Source organism: Leptidea sinapis, chromosome 1 (assembly GCF_905404315.1).
Source record: "Leptidea sinapis chromosome 1, ilLepSina1.1, whole genome shotgun sequence".
Taxonomy (NCBI): Eukaryota; Metazoa; Arthropoda; class Insecta; order Lepidoptera; family Pieridae; genus Leptidea; species Leptidea sinapis.
The window spans coordinates 15,187,492-15,205,991 of NC_066265.1; the positions used below are offsets into that span (position 1 = coordinate 15,187,492).

Here is an 18,500-nt window from a genome sequence, read left to right on the forward strand (position 1 = left end):
GACGACTTCACCGCGCTGCATCACCCGCCGCATGCGACCCACACCAACATCAACAGGTGAACACACTGTCTGTTGGCAACACGTTCCGCTCCCGGCCGCCCAACACGTCGCGGCCGCCGTCGCTGCACGTGGACGACTTCACCGCGCTGCATCACCCGCCGCATGCGACCCACACCAACATCAACAGGTGAACACACTGTCTGTTGGCAACACGTTCCGCTCCCGGCCGCCCAACACGTCGCGGCCGCCGTCGCTGCACGTGGACGACTTCACCGCGCTGCATCACCCGCCGCATGCGACCCACACCAACATCAACAGGTGAACACACTGTCTGTTGGCAACACGTTCCGCTCCCGGCCGCCCAACACGTCGCGGCCGCCGTCGCTGCACGTGGACGACTTCACCGCGCTGCATCACCCGCCGCATGCGACCCACACCAACATCAACAGGTGAACACACTGTCTGTTGGCAACACGTTCCGCTCCCGGCCGCCCAACACGTCGCGGCCGCCGTCGCTGCACGTGGACGACTTCACCGCGCTGCATCACCCGCCGCATGCGACCCACACCAACATCAACAGGTGAACACACTGTCTGTTGGCAACACGTTCCGCTCCCGGCCGCCCAACACGTCGCGGCCGCCGTCGCTGCACGTGGACGACTTCACCGCGCTGCATCACCCGCCGCATGCGACCCACACCAACATCAACAGGTGAACACACTGTCTGTTGGCAACACGTTCCGCTCCCGGCCGCCCAACACGTCGCGGCCGCCGTCGCTGCACGTGGACGACTTCACCGCGCTGCATCACCCGCCGCATGCGACCCACACCAACATCAACAGGTGAACACACTGTCTGTTGGCAACACGTTCCGCTCCCGGCCGCCCAACACGTCGCGGCCGCCGTCGCTGCACGTGGACGACTTCACCGCGCTGCATCACCCGCCGCATGCGACCCACACCAACATCAACAGGTGAACACACTGTCTGTTGGCAACACGTTCCGCTCCCGGCCGCCCAACACGTCGCGGCCGCCGTCGCTGCACGTGGACGACTTCACCGCGCTGCATCACCCGCCGCATGCGACCCACACCAACATCAACAGGTGAACACACTGTCTGTTGGCAACACGTTCCGCTCCCGGCCGCCCAACACGTCGCGGCCGCCGTCGCTGCACGTGGACGACTTCACCGCGCTGCATCACCCGCCGCATGCGACCCACACCAACATCAACAGGTGAACACACTGTCTGTTGGCAACACGTTCCGCTCCCGGCCGCCCAACACGTCGCGGCCGCCGTCGCTGCACGTGGACGACTTCACCGCGCTGCATCACCCGCCGCATGCGACCCACACCAACATCAACAGGTGAACACACTGTCTGTTGGCAACACGTTCCGCTCCCGGCCGCCCAACACGTCGCGGCCGCCGTCGCTGCACGTGGACGACTTCACCGCGCTGCATCACCCGCCGCATGCGACCCACACCAACATCAACAGGTGAACACACTGTCTGTTGGCAACACGTTCCGCTCCCGGCCGCCCAACACGTCGCGGCCGCCGTCGCTGCACGTGGACGACTTCACCGCGCTGCATCACCCGCCGCATGCGACCCACACCAACATCAACAGGTGAACACACTGTCTGTTGGCAACACGTTCCGCTCCCGGCCGCCCAACACGTCGCGGCCGCCGTCGCTGCACGTGGACGACTTCACCGCGCTGCATCACCCGCCGCATGCGACCCACACCAACATCAACAGGTGAACACACTGTCTGTTGGCAACACGTTCCGCTCCCGGCCGCCCAACACGTCGCGGCCGCCGTCGCTGCACGTGGACGACTTCACCGCGCTGCATCACCCGCCGCATGCGACCCACACCAACATCAACAGGTGAACACACTGTCTGTTGGCAACACGTTCCGCTCCCGGCCGCCCAACACGTCGCGGCCGCCGTCGCTGCACGTGGACGACTTCACCGCGCTGCATCACCCGCCGCATGCGACCCACACCAACATCAACAGGTGAACACACTGTCTGTTGGCAACACGTTCCGCTCCCGGCCGCCCAACACGTCGCGGCCGCCGTCGCTGCACGTGGACGACTTCACCGCGCTGCATCACCCGCCGCATGCGACCCACACCAACATCAACAGGTGAACACACTGTCTGTTGGCAACACGTTCCGCTCCCGGCCGCCCAACACGTCGCGGCCGCCGTCGCTGCACGTGGACGACTTCACCGCGCTGCATCACCCGCCGCATGCGACCCACACCAACATCAACAGGTGAACACACTGTCTGTTGGCAACACGTTCCGCTCCCGGCCGCCCAACACGTCGCGGCCGCCGTCGCTGCACGTGGACGACTTCACCGCGCTGCATCACCCGCCGCATGCGACCCACACCAACATCAACAGGTGAACACACTGTCTGTTGGCAACACGTTCCGCTCCCGGCCGCCCAACACGTCGCGGCCGCCGTCGCTGCACGTGGACGACTTCACCGCGCTGCATCACCCGCCGCATGCGACCCACACCAACATCAACAGGTGAACACACTGTCTGTTGGCAACACGTTCCGCTCCCGGCCGCCCAACACGTCGCGGCCGCCGTCGCTGCACGTGGACGACTTCACCGCGCTGCATCACCCGCCGCATGCGACCCACACCAACATCAACAGGTGAACACACTGTCTGTTGGCAACACGTTCCGCTCCCGGCCGCCCAACACGTCGCGGCCGCCGTCGCTGCACGTGGACGACTTCACCGCGCTGCATCACCCGCCGCATGCGACCCACACCAACATCAACAGGTGAACACACTGTCTGTTGGCAACACGTTCCGCTCCCGGCCGCCCAACACGTCGCGGCCGCCGTCGCTGCACGTGGACGACTTCACCGCGCTGCATCACCCGCCGCATGCGACCCACACCAACATCAACAGGTGAACACACCAACAACACACGTCTTTTTACCGATTTCAAAAAGGAGGAGGTTCTCAATTCGGTCGGTATTTTTCTTTATGTATGTACGCCGATTTCTCTGAGATTTATGATCCGATTTACGTAAATCTTATCCGCGGAATAGATGGCATTGATAGCTTTGAAGTAGGTGCCAAGCCAAATGTAATAATAGGTACCTACACTGGCCACGCGGGACCTTGAGCGGGATAGCTTTGTCTAGAACAAAACAGCGGACAGACACGCGTGGCAAGATATCTTTACTAATTACAGTAAGTAAGCTGTACATATATTTAGTTTTATTTTCTTTAGAGCTTGGCACTGACTTAAAACCTATCAATAGATAGCACATATAAATAAAAGTATTTTATTAATATTTAAGGTAAAGGTTTGCATATGTGGTGTAATAAATTAAATTTTTAGTTATTTGATACTTTTCAGTTTTTTTTAAACGTAGTTCTTTTTACGTGCCGCATCTGTAAATGAACCTGTTAAGTACAAATTGAGATTGCAGGTTCATACTTTTCAACATATCTACATGAGAACCGGTAAACTTACCTGATAATTATCATCACCTCAGTTGAAATACGTCCACTGCTCGACAAAAGCCTCCGTCAATCCGCGATCTTCACCAGATCATCGGCCTACCAACACAACGTCTTCCGGTACTTACCTAATGGAACACGGAATTTCTTTTCGGGTTATAAATTTATTATATTTAAAAGTATTCAACATCAATAAATCAGTGAATTGAAATCAGTTATGTGATTACATCAAATTACAATGAAATGAATATAATGAATGTACCTACCGAAGATAAGACCACGATCTTTGCAATTTAATTGTTTTGTTTAATATATCAAATGCTCGGCATTTTTATGGACACTCGCAATGACCGCAGAATTGTCTAACAGAATGTCGAATGCGTTATTCTATATCTGCACAAAATAATTGCTATTTTACATTCTTTGACTTTTTTGCCTTTAAGTTTTTCGTAATTTTACGTTCGTTGAAATCTCCGACGTATTGAGGTAAACAAAAATATAATAAATACATTTTCAATTCGGTCCAGCAGTGCCTTACTTTATGAGCAAATCATTTTAATATATACTGATATTGTAGCGTGTGTGTTCACAGAGGCGTCCGTCGCGGGGCGGGCAGCGGGCCCACGAGCGGAGCGGAGCGGGGGCGGTTTGCGACGCCGCCGCACTACAGACATATGTGAGATATGTTGATTATTACTTTACGATACATTTTGTATTATTGTGTTTTAAATATTAAAAGGTATAAAAGGCATTTATTTTCTCAAAATTGATTCCTTTAGAATTCTCTTTGATGTCATTTCTAATAATTACTAGATACTACTGCCGCTTCGGAAACAAATGGCGCTTTTAGAGAGAAGAAGCGGCGTCTCCCAGCATTCTTTTTTTGCGCTGTGTTCAATAAAAATATAAAATATTGTACAGCCATTTCTATCGCTATAAAATAATCACAATCTAGTCCCAGGCTGTCCGATTAATATTTAAAATTGTATGTATTTGAATTGCATTTTAATTTTATTCATCATTTCAGCGTACGTACGTGTCCACTGCTGTACAAAGGTCTCCCCCAGAGATAGCCATGACGATCGGTCCTGCGCTGCCCTCATCCAACTTATTCATCTTGTGGCGAGGTCAACCAACTGTAGGCGCGTGGTGTCGCACCAGAATAGGACCACCCCATATCCTCTCGTAGGTTTCGTAAGAGGCGGCTAAGGGATTCAAAAAACGGAGGATGGGCTGCAGCATCCTTCCGAGAAGCACCAACATTCACTGCGATCGCCAACCCGCCTGCCAGTGGCGATTATGGCAGAAAACACCCCAAAATGATAACAGACACTGAAAGGGAATTATATTATGCTTTCTTAGTCAGTGACAATAGTAAAATGTTTTGAAGATTCAAAAGTCTTCTTTAAACACTACTTGAAAGAAGATTACTTGACACTGACATTATATGTTTCAATGATATTAGATTGTTGATCAAGTTTACGTAAGTAACGTCTGAGAAAAATCTAAGTAGACTCTATAGATATCAGCCTAAGTGAATGAGGCCGACGAAAGTACCCTATCTCTTCAACTTTGGTCAACTTTCCGAGCAGTGTCGCCGGGTAATAACCATTGTTAAGTTCAACTTTCTACTGGTCACCTACATGTTCACACCCTGATCTCATCATGTATCCAGTTGACCACATTGTTGATCCCACGTTCTGTGGCAGGCGCGGCCGCGGCGCGTGGGAGATGGGACAACACTTCGGACACTTCCCCCCGCACGCAGGCGCACCTCCCTACATGATGGGTAACTATCATAATATTATACTATGTACACTATCTAAACCCGATCCATACTTCAATATGGCTCAATCTTATCGTGTTAGGCAAAAATGTATAACGGCATAAAAAGGCATAGAAGGCATTTATTTTCTCAAAATTGATTCCTTTAGAATTATTTTTGATGTCATTTCTAATAACTACTAGATACTACTACCGCTTCAGAAACAAATGGCGCTCTGAGAAACGGTTCCCGAATATTCGAAAATTTTCAATTTTCTTAGCGGGAAGTTAAAAAATAATAGTCAAAATATAATCCAACGATAATATATTTTTATATTGCCTAAAATTACTGTAGTGTCCTTTAGTTGATACATTAGTATCAAAACTATGGAACTCATTCAAAATGGTCTCGCATTGTCCTTAATACAATTAAAGCATGCCATTCTTTTTGAAAGTGACCGTTAAACATAATCATTCTGGGGATTAAAATCGCTTAATCGTTAAAAATTAAAGCTGATGCCAGCCAGTCATTACTATTGAGTCAGAAATGAGAAAGTTCCACACGCCACAAATTAGGATATCATTCCCACCATCTAGATGTGTGGCGGTCCTCCGTTTAGTGCGGTTTTCAAGGAGCTTTCTTCCACGTACTACAACGCTGTGGAATGGGCTTCCTTGTGCGGTGTTTACGGGATGATACGACATGGGTGCCTTCAAAAAAAGCGCGTACACCTTCCTTAAAGGCCGGCAACGCTCTTGTGATTCCTCTGGTGTTGCAAGAGAATGTAGGCGGCGGTGATCACTTAACACCAGGTGACCCGTACGCTCGTTTGTCCTCCTATTCCATTAAAAAAAATCATCTTCGCTTGTTCTTTTCGCATTAACTATGATTCGTATTCTGTCTACCGAACTGAAACTGAGTTGAGTCTTTCTGAAAAGACAATTTTGTCTGTGCCCTCCCTTTCCTTACCCCTAAAGAAGTTGTTTTGATTTTACCACCCCACTCATTCATACATTACAGGTGCTTCATTTGCTTTGCTCAAGTTTTTAGTGCGAATATTGTATCACTGAACAGCAATTTCTGACATAAACAAAAAGTTTATTTTTGTTACGTGGGTAACACTGAAAATGTTTAGAACTGACCAGTTAGAAACATTGCTAATGAAAACTTTTTTGAATTTCAATTTTAAAACTCTTTGGTAACCTAATGTAGTATATTGCATTCATTTGTCATTTGTTTTTGTGAATAAAATTGGCGGTAAAACTAAAACTTGTTACACGTGTAAAATGCGAACCTAACGCGAAAAATTTTCTGTCAACGATTTATTATGACTATCGTTGTGGGCTTACTCAATAACAAAGCTATGATAGGCTGCGATTAGCATTTCTTAATGAAGCCCCAAATCGTGCCACTATTTACAATTGTTTTAACGAGTTTAACCGTGGACGTAGCAATCTCAATAATGATCCGCGTGAGGGATGTCCCTTTACAGCGACTACTGAAGATAACATCAGTGCTGTGCGACGCATGATAGAGGAAGATAAGAGAGATCTATCAGCAGATACGGGCAAACCTGGGCATTGGTATGAGTCAAGTTCAAAAAATATTACACGAACATTTAGGCATCAGGAAGCATTGTACCAGATGGATTCCCCATACTTTAACCGACGACCAGAAACACCTTCGCATGAAGTGGTGTCGCCAAATGTGAGACTCAAATGCTGTATTTGATATCGTCACAGGTGATGAAAGCTGGATATATTGCTACGAACCCGAAACCAAAAGGCAATCAGCTCAGTGGGTGTTTCCTTTTGAGGATCGGCCAACTAAGGTAAAGAAACGAAGAAGTCAAGGAGAATAGATGATTGCCTCATTCTTTGGTCGGAAAGGTCATTTCACGACAGTTGTGCTGGAATATGGAAGGAAATTATTGCAGACTGGTGTGTCAATCGCTGTTTGCCTGTTGTCTTGGAAAAAATTCGACAGCAGCGCTCTCGAAGCAGGATCCTCCTTCACCACAATGCTTCAGCGCACTCCGCAAAACGGTCTATTGAATATTTGACTATGGCAGGTGTCGAGATAATGAGTCATCCGCCATAGAGTCCTGACCTGGTGCCCAAGAACTAAAGATAAAATTCGAGATATTCGCTTTACGAGCCTGAAGATGCGGTAAGAGCGTACGAAAATGCCATAGAAGAGACCCCTAAGGAAGAATGGGACCTCTGCTTTTATCGGTGGTTCCATCGAATGCGACGATGTGTAGAGAGGAACGGAGATTACTTTGAAAAACAAAAAAAGTATTTTTTTCTGCATTTTTCCGCTCATTCAAAAATGCTTGCAACTTTTTATTAAATTTATGAATTTATTATGATTTAAGACGAATAAATATACAAAAGTACTTTATGCAAATCTATTGTTTAAAATGTGTGTGTCTAAAACAAATATGATATTATTATCATTTGTATTGACAGGCGGTATGGGGTGGGGCGGCGGAGCGGGCGTGAGACTGCAGCGGAACCCGCGGCACCGGGCCTTCATGAGGTGATCACCTACACTTGTATATTAAGAAGATTGAATCTTGAAAAAAAATTCAATAAAATTATATTAAAATATATTGTTTTTTTTTTTATTTTATAATTTAAGGTGGAATCGTATATTTAATTGAAAAATAAAAATAGTCTAGAAAACTGATGATTATTACAGTACATATATCTCTAATATCAATTGGCTTGTGGCAAAGAAATCGCGGGGCAATCCTTGTGCGGTGTTTCTTGGACGATACGACATGGGTACCTTCAAAAAAAGCGCGTACACCTTCCTTCTTTAAAGGCCAACAACGCTCAAGTGATTCTTCTGGTGTTGCAAGAGAATGTGGGCGGCGGTGATCACTTAATACCAGGTGACCCACCCGTACGCTCGTTTGTCCTCCTTTTTCCATAAAAAAAGGGGACATAAAAATATTGATTAATAAATCAAGTGAACTGCAATTGAGTATAAATGTTAATCAATGAACATTATTTTACTGCGTATGCAACAGGAATCTCATTCCACAGCTTCGTAGTACGAGAAAGAAAGCTCCTTGAAAATCGCACTGTGGAGGACCGCCACACATCCAGATGGTGGGGATGATATCGTAACTTGTGGCGTGTCTTGCGAAGGTGAAATTCGGCGGCAGGAATCAGGTTGAACAGCTCGTCGGAACACTCCCCGTGATAAATGCGGTAGAAGACACACAATGAAGCGACATCTCTACACAATGCCAAGTGAACCAGCCGTTGACAGAGCGCTAGGTCCCCGACAATTCGAGCTGCTCTGCGTTGCAGGCGGTCAAATGGATCGAGCGGATACTGGGGTGCGCCAGACCAGAGATGACAGCAATACTCCATGTGAGGCCGGACCTGCGATTTGTTGAGCGCTAGAATTTACGGCAATACTTTAAGCCGGCCCGGCTTAAAGTATTGCCGTGCTCTATTTATGACGCCCAGTTTCTTCGAAGCCAATTTGGCTTTGCCCACCAGATGGCCACGGAATTGGCAATCGCTTGAGATTATAATATATAGTTAATCCTTGTTAAGATACAATACAATATTTCTCACTTGTTTAGCATTTCGTAAAGTGGATTTTAAGCAATTCTGTAACGATTAAGAAGTAAAACGTTTTAATTTTTTAAAATTCATAATTGAAAGTTTTTTTAGATTTAGGCCTTCTTATCTAGCTTTGCTTGATGATTAAAATAATTAAAGTGAATCCAGGCTTTAACACAATCACTAACTTGTGTTACTTGAAACAATTTTTTTCGCCATTTTCAATGTCATACCTTACCCACGGACTAGTAAAATAATAAGGACTCCGTGTCACCTTACATAACAGTGTAGCACCAAAACAAGCCGTTAACGTGTAAAATACATAGCCCCACGCACACACTTACACTACTTCAGGCCGATAGGCGGCCATTATGAGAATTATCATCGTGCGTTGTGAAAATGTGTAAAAACGATACTATATAAGTATTGTGTGTATATTATTATTTAAGGGAGAAAAAGTTGTGTAACTAGTATCCCCCGTAACCGCACACACACTAGCATAACGGTGCTTCACTTGCTAATACCACGGCGCGGAGGCCTTCTTTTTTTACTCGTCCGTGCCCTTACCAATAATATATCGTCTAGAAATTGTGCAGGTGGGACTATAGTATCAGTCTAATGCCGAGCCCACCCAAGGTACCAAACAATCGTCATCACATGGGCACAGATACCTACCTACTAATCTTTTTCCAATTATTATACAGCAGCAGTAATAACCAGAAATACTTTCTTCCCAAGTATTGCCGTCTTGCCTATTTTTAATAATATGTAGACAATAAACTTTACTGCTGTGATGTCGTGATTTCATTCTTGCCCGTATTAACACTATCATGTGAAGATTCGTCTTCATGCCTGATACATTTGTTATTCTTATGGCATGGCTAATCTCCACAATAAAAGTGCCGTTTGTGCGGAGATGTTCCCCATATTCTGAGTGGGTTTGTTTCATTTGATATACTCCAAGAGTCAGATCTGATATTTCCATAGTGGGTAACATAGCTAGCTATGTTGGGCTATTGTGGGAATTGGGCATCTAATGGTGTAAAAACGACTCCGCGTCTGTTAAGATGATGCCCAACTACATGCTCTGCTAAATAACTAGGCATCTTAAATTAACTCGATATAATATTGCAAGGGCATCAGGACGGTATATTTATTTTTAAATATTCTGATATCCCTTTTGAACCGACCGTTAACAACTTCCACAACCCATCTGCACAGAGTTACTAGTCTCGATTTATTCGTTTTAATAGTTTATAACTGTGTGTCACCTTCGCTTTAGGATTCAGGTTGAAAACTTTAAAATGCAAAGTATTGAGGAGTGGGAGTAGAGTCCCTAAAAGCAGGATCTAATATGAAAGCATCATTCTCTCCAAAATGTCTTACAGTTGAATTTTCATCCTGAAATAGCGGCATTATAGTAGCGTCTGAGGTGGTTGCTGCAAATGGTTCAAAAATATCTACAATGTAACCGCCAGTAGCCACAATAAAAATGGCTTTACAAGATTTGCAAACTTGTGCAAACTATATATAGATCGATTCCTTTGATTACATCATATCAACCTAAATAATCAATACAATTTTTTTTATAAATTAAATCTCATTAGGTAACTCTTTTGTTTAAATGTAAAGTAATTTTGTAAATAACTTAGTTTAAAGACGTCTAATTTTATATTTATTTCCTCCTTTTGTATGTACATATTACTTAAGTTAAACTTTGCTATTCATCATGTAAGATACTAGTAAGTATAAAATTAACCTGTGGATAACGGTGTGGGTTCTCACTAAAATTAATTTAATATCTACTATACTGTATTGTGTGAACTGTTTGTTGTCCTTGAGAAATCAAATAAAAAAAAATCCAAGTCGGGCAGGCTTTCTTAATCTTAGACTGTTTTCTAAACAAACATTTTTGCGGTGTCAGCTGAAGGAAGAGATATATAATCTAAATACTATGTTGACATAAGGCTAATAATAAAGACTATAATAAATACATTTTTGTCTTTGTAATATTGCTGTTTAAAAAAAAGACGTGTGGCACTCGGGGACTGCCGCGGTAAAGCTATTGCATAGCATTTTTTATCAAGTAATGCAAGTATAATTATTTATTTATTTTATTTATGCAGTATTTTTTTTTTATTGATATTAATCCAAGTTACACTTTTTGAGCGTGGTGACCGATTTTTTTTTCTTTTTATTAAATAAATGAGAAGTTAATTTTGTTCAAAATATTTTTATTATCTTACAATACATGTAGGTTATTCAGGAATATTTATCATTGAAACTATAGGTTTATGGTAACTGAAATAAGAAACATAAGTTTCAGACTTGTTATCTTCTAAATATCTGGAAAATACCGCGTCAATGGTGGTCCCATATTTTGTTGTGGATTCTTGTGGATCATTATTCATTTTCAAATTCAATATTTATACCAAGTATTTTCGACCCTTCTTCAGTGTACTCCTCGGATTATTTTTTGGATACACTAAGTGATCCAAAAAAGTGAAAAGAATGTGATAAATTTAATTATCGTAGTTTTAAATAATTTAACACAAGATGGCACTCGTTTCCCATTGAATGGACCAACTGTCGACTGACACATTTTCATATTATTAATATTTCAAAAACAACAATGAAAATCAAAAAATAATAATATTGAGGTTATTTTTGATAAAATTAATTTAAAAAAAGCATACGAGAAGTGAGTAAAATTTAACTTGCAAGATTTGATTACAGACAGACAACAGAACAGGTGAAACTAAATAAAATTACTTGTCATAATAATAAAAATAAAAGAAACATGATAAAAAAATAAAGAAATTAAAAAGAATCAAGACGTTCCCCAGGCTCGAACCTGGGACCGTCTGCACAAAAAGCATACGTGATAACCGCTGTTCCACGGCAACTGTAATGATCGCGGCGAAATATCTATATACATCTAGTGGGGGGTGTTAGGTTATTTTCGTTACGGAATTTCTGTTCCTCCATGTTCAAGGCCCGCGATAGAAGCTATGCAATAGCTTAAAAATTTGATATTTAATTTAACAAAAACGCAGGTGTTAAAAATTATTGAAGTAGCTTTTTTAGACTACTTAATTTATTGGTTTATAGGGCATTGCAGTTTGGTTTTGTTTATTGACCGCAAAAAAACCACACTCCATTTAAAAACGGGACATGTATTTTGTTGAACTACGGTTTATTTGAAACAAGAGTGATGTATCTCGATTGTTTATTAAGATTAGGTAATAAATAACATTTATCAGAAATACAATAGTCCTAATTTCAAACTATGTGGTATGTGGTAATTACTATTATATTAATACGGCGGTTATATTTCTAACTACGTAATGGAGTTTTCTGAACAATGTTTCATGTTCAACAATAATAAAAAGCCACAAGTTAAATTGGAACTTGAATGTCTCTATGTGAAACCAAACTATTATAATAATAATTTATGGTTAAAAATGAATCAATTGATTTCATTGTTCATTTATCAAATATATTACTGAAAGTGGGCAGTAGGTTGGTCTATAGTGAGTTACTATGGGGGTTAATATGGAATTACCGAAAGTTGAAATGAAATGAATGAAAGTTCATGTTTTATGATCACTTGATTATTGATTGATTGATTGATTGATTATTGATATATGTCCAATGACGTTCTATACATATGGACATATCATTCTGATAGCGGAACGTTAAAAGTGTGCTTAAAGACAATGTAAGCACACCTTTCCTCTTAGTCGTGGGTCAACTGTGTATCTATCACCAAGTCTAAATGTGCTTTATTAAAGTGCCCAAATAGAACGTTCACGACGCAAAAAAAAAGATGGTGTGTCTTATCACGGGTAAGTATATTTTATTCATATAAGATGGGTTGTCAAAAAGCGTACATAATTTAGTAAAACGAATGATTTTTCATTAAATATGGTACAATTATTGACAAGTATGCCAAAATAAAAGTCGTAGCTAGAAACAAATTAACTTTATTATCAAGATGAAAAAGATCAAATCAATATAATTAATATACACAAGCTTGTGAACGGATATGTACGTATAGTATGAGACCGAGTCGAGCGGCGCGCTACTACACTTACTTGTAACAAACCGCCACTATACACATACATACATAATAATATACAATAACCAAAACTATAACAAATATTCAATAAACCACTAGTAATTTCCCGTAGCGTTTACATTTACTATAATAATTGTCTTTGTTTAATTCATTAAATGGTAAAACATCTCACTAAGATAAGTTTATATGTACACAAGGCCCGAGGCGGGCTGCAGTCTCTTCAACGAATCACTCGAGGACCGGCTCGCGACCGCGTCGCCGCGCTCGCGGGGCACTAGTCGCCGGGGTGCTCGGGGCACGATCTGTTCACTTCGAACCACTGGTCTATACATCTGAAATACAAATATTTTTATTAGAAATAGAATAATAATATACACATTAGTTTAACGCCAAAAACTTTTTTTATGAAAATGAGGGACCAGACGAGCAAGACGTTGAGCTGATGGTAATTGAAACTCCCTGCTTTCTTCGCCATTCTGAGCGGCACTACAATTGCGCTCGTCACCTTGAGACATAAGATGTTAAGTCTCATTTGCCCAGTAATTTCACTAGCTACAGCGCATTACTGCTTCACGGCAGAAATAGGAGCCGACTTCCTGTGAAAAGGAGCCTCCCACTGGTAAATCTACCACCAATTCAAAAATATATGCCACAGACCTGAGAAGAACGGGCGCAAGAAACTCAGCAGGCTTCTTTTTTATAAAATTTCGTCACATTACATTTTCTTACAAAAAAAAATGTATTATTAAAGAGGTTTTCGCTCCATTTAACCGCTCATCCTGTACTTCACAATATTTTTAAACAATTATTTTTAATTACGTAGCACATTTATTTTGTACATATTCGAGAATCATGTTGAAAAAGAATTTATATCGCCCAACAAGACTTATTAACTCGACTTAACCGTGTAGTAGGCATAACAAGTTTGTTCCTGGTGTTAACCTTATGATTATCACAGATTCTAGGGAATTTATGAACATACACAACATCAAGAATTATTTTTTCTTTAAACTTTTCTCTTAATGATTTTTAAGGACCTTGTTTACAAATAGCTCGAATAGCTATCTTCTGCAGCACAAAAATAGTATTATCGGCTACACTGCCCCATAACAATAAGTATACCATAGGACATAATACTATGAATATAACTAAACCAGTCGGGCCGCTTCTGTGTCAGTTTATTGTCTTATCCAGAAGACAAAACCTCCACATTAACGGTTTTATTAACAGTTCCTTAACCTTTCTTTTATTCAAATATCTATTCAAACTGATGTTTTTAACACCAATATCAGCACAAAGGTTATTTATGAATCTCTCAAACCATTATTGTTTAATGGAGCAGGTAGTCATTACCAGAAATGTCTTAGAATTACTAACACAATCAACTTTTATCACAGACAAAACATAAAATCTCTATCTTTTTACATAAAATGAATTTTATGAATTTATATCTTTCTCTAGTAGGAATCTTTTCATTTATCTTATATGTTTAAACGAGCTCCAACGATTTTCATAAAATTTAATATACGGGGGATTTCGGGGGGCGATAAATCGACCTAGCCAGGTTTCAATTTAAAAAAAATGTAGTTTTATCCGTGTTTTAATGAGAAACAGCTACAATAACATTAGAATGCAAAGGTGAATTTCGCCACTTTATACAATACTATAATAGCTCAAATGGGACATTGGGTGATCCGGAAAGCAGAAGACCCCGGTTCCAATCCAGATGTCCTATTAGTTTTTTTTGTTCAAGTTTTGTACATTCTTAAAAATTTCGCTCGGATTTTTACCAAATAAATATAAATAATTAATACTTATATATACAAATATTAATTCATAAAAATAAGACTCCAAACCATCACATGGCAAGAACTTTAAACTAAAGTCACGCTACAGAACAAAACAAACATTACAAGGAGGGAAAGAGCTTAAGCACCCTAAAATGTAGTAACTAGTACTAAATTCCTAATATTCACTTAGACTTTGCACATAGTATTAGCGTAATCCTCGCATAAAGGTTTAATAACGTGCAGTGTGTGTGAGCCAGTCGCTTTGTGGGTGAGGAGTTGGCACTAAGTCTTTTGTTCCCAGCATACAGATGGATAAGCCGCGTAGAACAAGCTAAGCTGAGCTTGGCACAGACTCCATTCCCGATATTCAGTCAATCTCCGGTTGTGGACTACTTGAGATAAAAAAATTTAACTATTCTTGACTCATCTATCCCAATAAACTTATCGACGCTGTCTGCCAATGGGACGACGTATAGCTTACCAGGTTTGGAAGTTTGTATGGAAATTGCAACAGCGAACTAGCGATAACAATGACTTATCGGATATATTGTGACAGCTGATTACTGACAGTAGAAGATAGTAATTCATCTCAATCTGTAGATAGTATATTGGGAACAGCCATTAGGAAACAATAATATGACGATAGTGAAACACAAGAGTCAAATTGTTACGCGAGTGATGTTAATTTTGTGATGATTGTGAACGTCAACTTTAGGAAAACAAATAATTAAGTGCCATTATTATCATTATGCTCCAACAAAAACTACTGGGAAGCCCATTGTATTTAAATTTGTTGGGTGTTAAATATTTGAGATAAATACTGTTGCTTTGTGATAAATAATTAATATATTTAGTACTGTGTAACCTGTTACCATATTTACAATGTTACCAGCGACCTTCCTCAACATACCGTCGTAATTTCATAAGAAATTACGTTTGTTCCATATAACCGAATGCCGGCTAGATTATGGGAACCACAACGGCGCCTATTTCTGCCGTGAAGCAGTAATGTGCAAGCATTACTGTGTGCTAGTAAAATTACTGGGCCAATGAGACTTGACAACTTATGTCTCAAAGTGACGAGCGCAATTATTGTAGTGCCGCTCAGAATTTTTGCGTTTTTCAATAATCCCGTGCACTGCATTGTAATGGGCAGGGTTTATCAATTACCAACAGCTGAACGACATGCTCGTCTCGTCCCCTATTTTCATAAAGAAAAAATTAAACAAAATAAAAGGCGATTGACATGACAGGGGTTAATGACGTATGGGCGCCGGTGAACTTACTTAACTGCACCATATTTTATCTTCCTATTCCGCAAAAATAACAATACTTTTCCAATCCTCACATTTAGTAAAATAACATACCCTTTGTGATAGATGCAGAGACACGGCAAACGCGCTATGGTGTCGCCCGTGCTCAGCTCCTCCAGACAGATCACACATTCGCCTTTTGAATCAGACAGCACATCCTCTGAAATGGACAACATTGGGTATTAGTCAGACCTGGAGCGAAGTCGAGATACACTGTGGACAGTTTCTGCCCCACGCAGGAAAATTAGCCACGTATATCCTCCTGTTCCCCAATCCAAATAACTGATAACCGTGCAGTCTTCATACAAATTTAAAATAACTGTAAATGGAGGGCAAATCCAAATTGGCTTCGAAGAAGCTGGTCGTCGTAAATAGAGCACGGCAATATTTCAAGCCGGCCCACATTATAGCGCTCTACAAAGCGCAGGTCCGCCAGTATCAGCTCGATCCATTTGACCGCGTGAAACGCAGAGCAGGTCGAATTGTCGGGGACCCAGTTCGCTGTAGACTGCTGGATCACTTGACGTTGCGTAGAGACGTCGCTTCATTGTGTCTTCTACCTCATTTATCACGTGGATTGTTCCGAAGAGCTGTTTCACCTGATTCCTGCCGCCGAATTCCATTTTCGCACGACACGCCACAAATTAGGATATCATCCCCACCATTTGAATGTGTGGCGGTCCTTCAAAAATGTAGAATGAGCTTCCTTGTGCGGTATTTCCGGGACGATATGACATGGGTACTTTAAAAAAAACGCGTACACCTTCTCCTGTGATTCCTCTGCTGTTGCAAGTGGGGCAAATGTGGGCGGCGGTGATCACTTAACACCAGGTAAACTCGTTTTGTTTGTCCTCCTTTTCCAAAGCATAACATTTTGGAATACCGTCCTCATCATACGGACACGTGGCGTTTCGTTTCGTCAGAACGACACCCGTGTTTTTTATAAAAGGGGCTAATACCAGCCAATTTAACTTGTTGTTAGCAACCACAGATATTATAGAGTTGCATCACTGGCCTTCGAGGCGGCCATTCATAACTCACGTACAACCCAACTATATGATAAAGTGCCTTACGCAGTGTATCCAGGACGATACGATACAACCTCAATTTTTTTCTTTGAAAACACGGCTATCGCAGTCTATCTAGACGTATACATTATCTAAGGCTTGTAATATTTAATTAAAGATTGGAAATGCTTTTGGCCTATCATTGTTGTGTTGATCACTTTGAAGTTTAAGGATGCCGGCTAGCCTAGCTAGTGGGTACCACAACGGCACCTATTTCTGCCGTGAAGCAGTAATGTGTACACATTACTGTGTGTCGGTTTAAAGGGCGCCGTACGTAGCTAGTGAAATTACTGTGCAAATGAGACAGCACCTTATGTCTCAAGGTGACGAGCGCACTTGTAGTGCCGCTCAGAATTTTTGGGTTTCTCATTAATATTGAGCGGCACTGCATTATAATGGGCAGGGCGTATCAATTACCATCAGCTGAACCTCCTGCTCGTCTAGTATCTTATTTCTATTTAAAAAAAGCGACTCCCAGCTTAGTAATGACCGCTAATCAGGGGCGTGCATAGGTTTTCTAGCAAGGTAGACCCTAGCAGTGTAGTAGATGACCTTTAGCCCGACGTGGTACGTAGGAATTTAGTATGTAGCGTAAGGAAAAATTATAGTATAGTGTTATACTATTAGTTGGAGTAGGTTAGATGAGGGCAGCGCAGGACCGATCGTCATGGCGATCTATGGGCTTCCCGCCTTTGTCCAGCAGTGAATGTCTTCCGGGTGAAATAATGATGAAGATGATTATACTATTGTATTTTATCAATAGAAGAGTGGTTATAAAGTAACGGAACCAAATTAAACTAAACAACTTTTACATTAGTGCTATATTTGATTAGGTTCATAACGAGGTAGGCACTGCCTAATTGCCCACTTAGTATGCACGGCTCTGCCGCTAATAGTGCTGGTGGTGAGGATGTGATGACAGACAGCCACGTACCGTTGTAGGAGAGCCTCGGCCTGGTGAGGCACATCACCAGGTGACACTCGATGTCGTCCGGTAGCACGAACTTGCTGCACACTGGACACTTGATACCTGCCGACAAACAAACATGCCTTCATTTATGTATAATACAGGAGGTCGCAATTAACCATGATTCATTTAATTTTTAAATATCCGGACGACCAAAAAAACAAAAATAGGACATCTGGATTCGATTCTGCTTTCCGGATCACCCAATATCCCATCTGAGCTATTATAGTCTTGTATATAAAGTGGCGAAATTTACTTTTGTATTCTAATGTTATTGTAACTGTTTCTTATTCGGATAAAACTACATTATAAAAATTGAAACCTAGCTAGATCGATTTCTCGCCCCCAAAACTAGCTGTATACTAAATTTCATTAAAATCGTTGGAGCCGTTTCCAAGATTCAGATTATATATATTATGTCGCAGGGATATGAT

The 18,500-nt window shown here is 42.0% G+C and overlaps 2 protein-coding genes across 2 annotated transcripts in view; one reads left to right on the forward strand and one right to left on the reverse strand.

Annotated features, from left to right (window-relative positions):
* LOC126965154 (protein virilizer) overlaps positions 1–7,876 on the forward strand; it is a 28,009-nt gene extending 20,133 nt beyond the window's left edge. Inside the window, exons 7-9 of the mRNA XM_050808615.1 lie at positions 4,092–4,175; positions 5,209–5,288; positions 7,736–7,876. Coding sequence (XP_050664572.1) covers positions 4,092–4,175; positions 5,209–5,288; positions 7,736–7,809 — 238 coding nt within the window. The 3' untranslated portion in view covers positions 7,810–7,876. The remainder of the gene's footprint in view (positions 1–4,091; positions 4,176–5,208; positions 5,289–7,735) is intronic.
* A 4,942-nt stretch (positions 7,877–12,818) lies between these two features.
* LOC126965513 (E3 ubiquitin-protein ligase znrf2) overlaps positions 12,819–18,500 on the reverse strand; it is a 153,706-nt gene continuing 148,024 nt past the window's right edge. The window contains exons 2-4 of the mRNA XM_050809166.1: positions 18,034–18,129; positions 16,087–16,192; positions 12,819–13,261 (exon numbers count right to left, since the gene is read on the reverse strand). Coding sequence (XP_050665123.1) covers positions 13,204–13,261; positions 16,087–16,192; positions 18,034–18,129 — 260 coding nt within the window. The 3' untranslated portion in view covers positions 12,819–13,203. The remainder of the gene's footprint in view (positions 13,262–16,086; positions 16,193–18,033; positions 18,130–18,500) is intronic.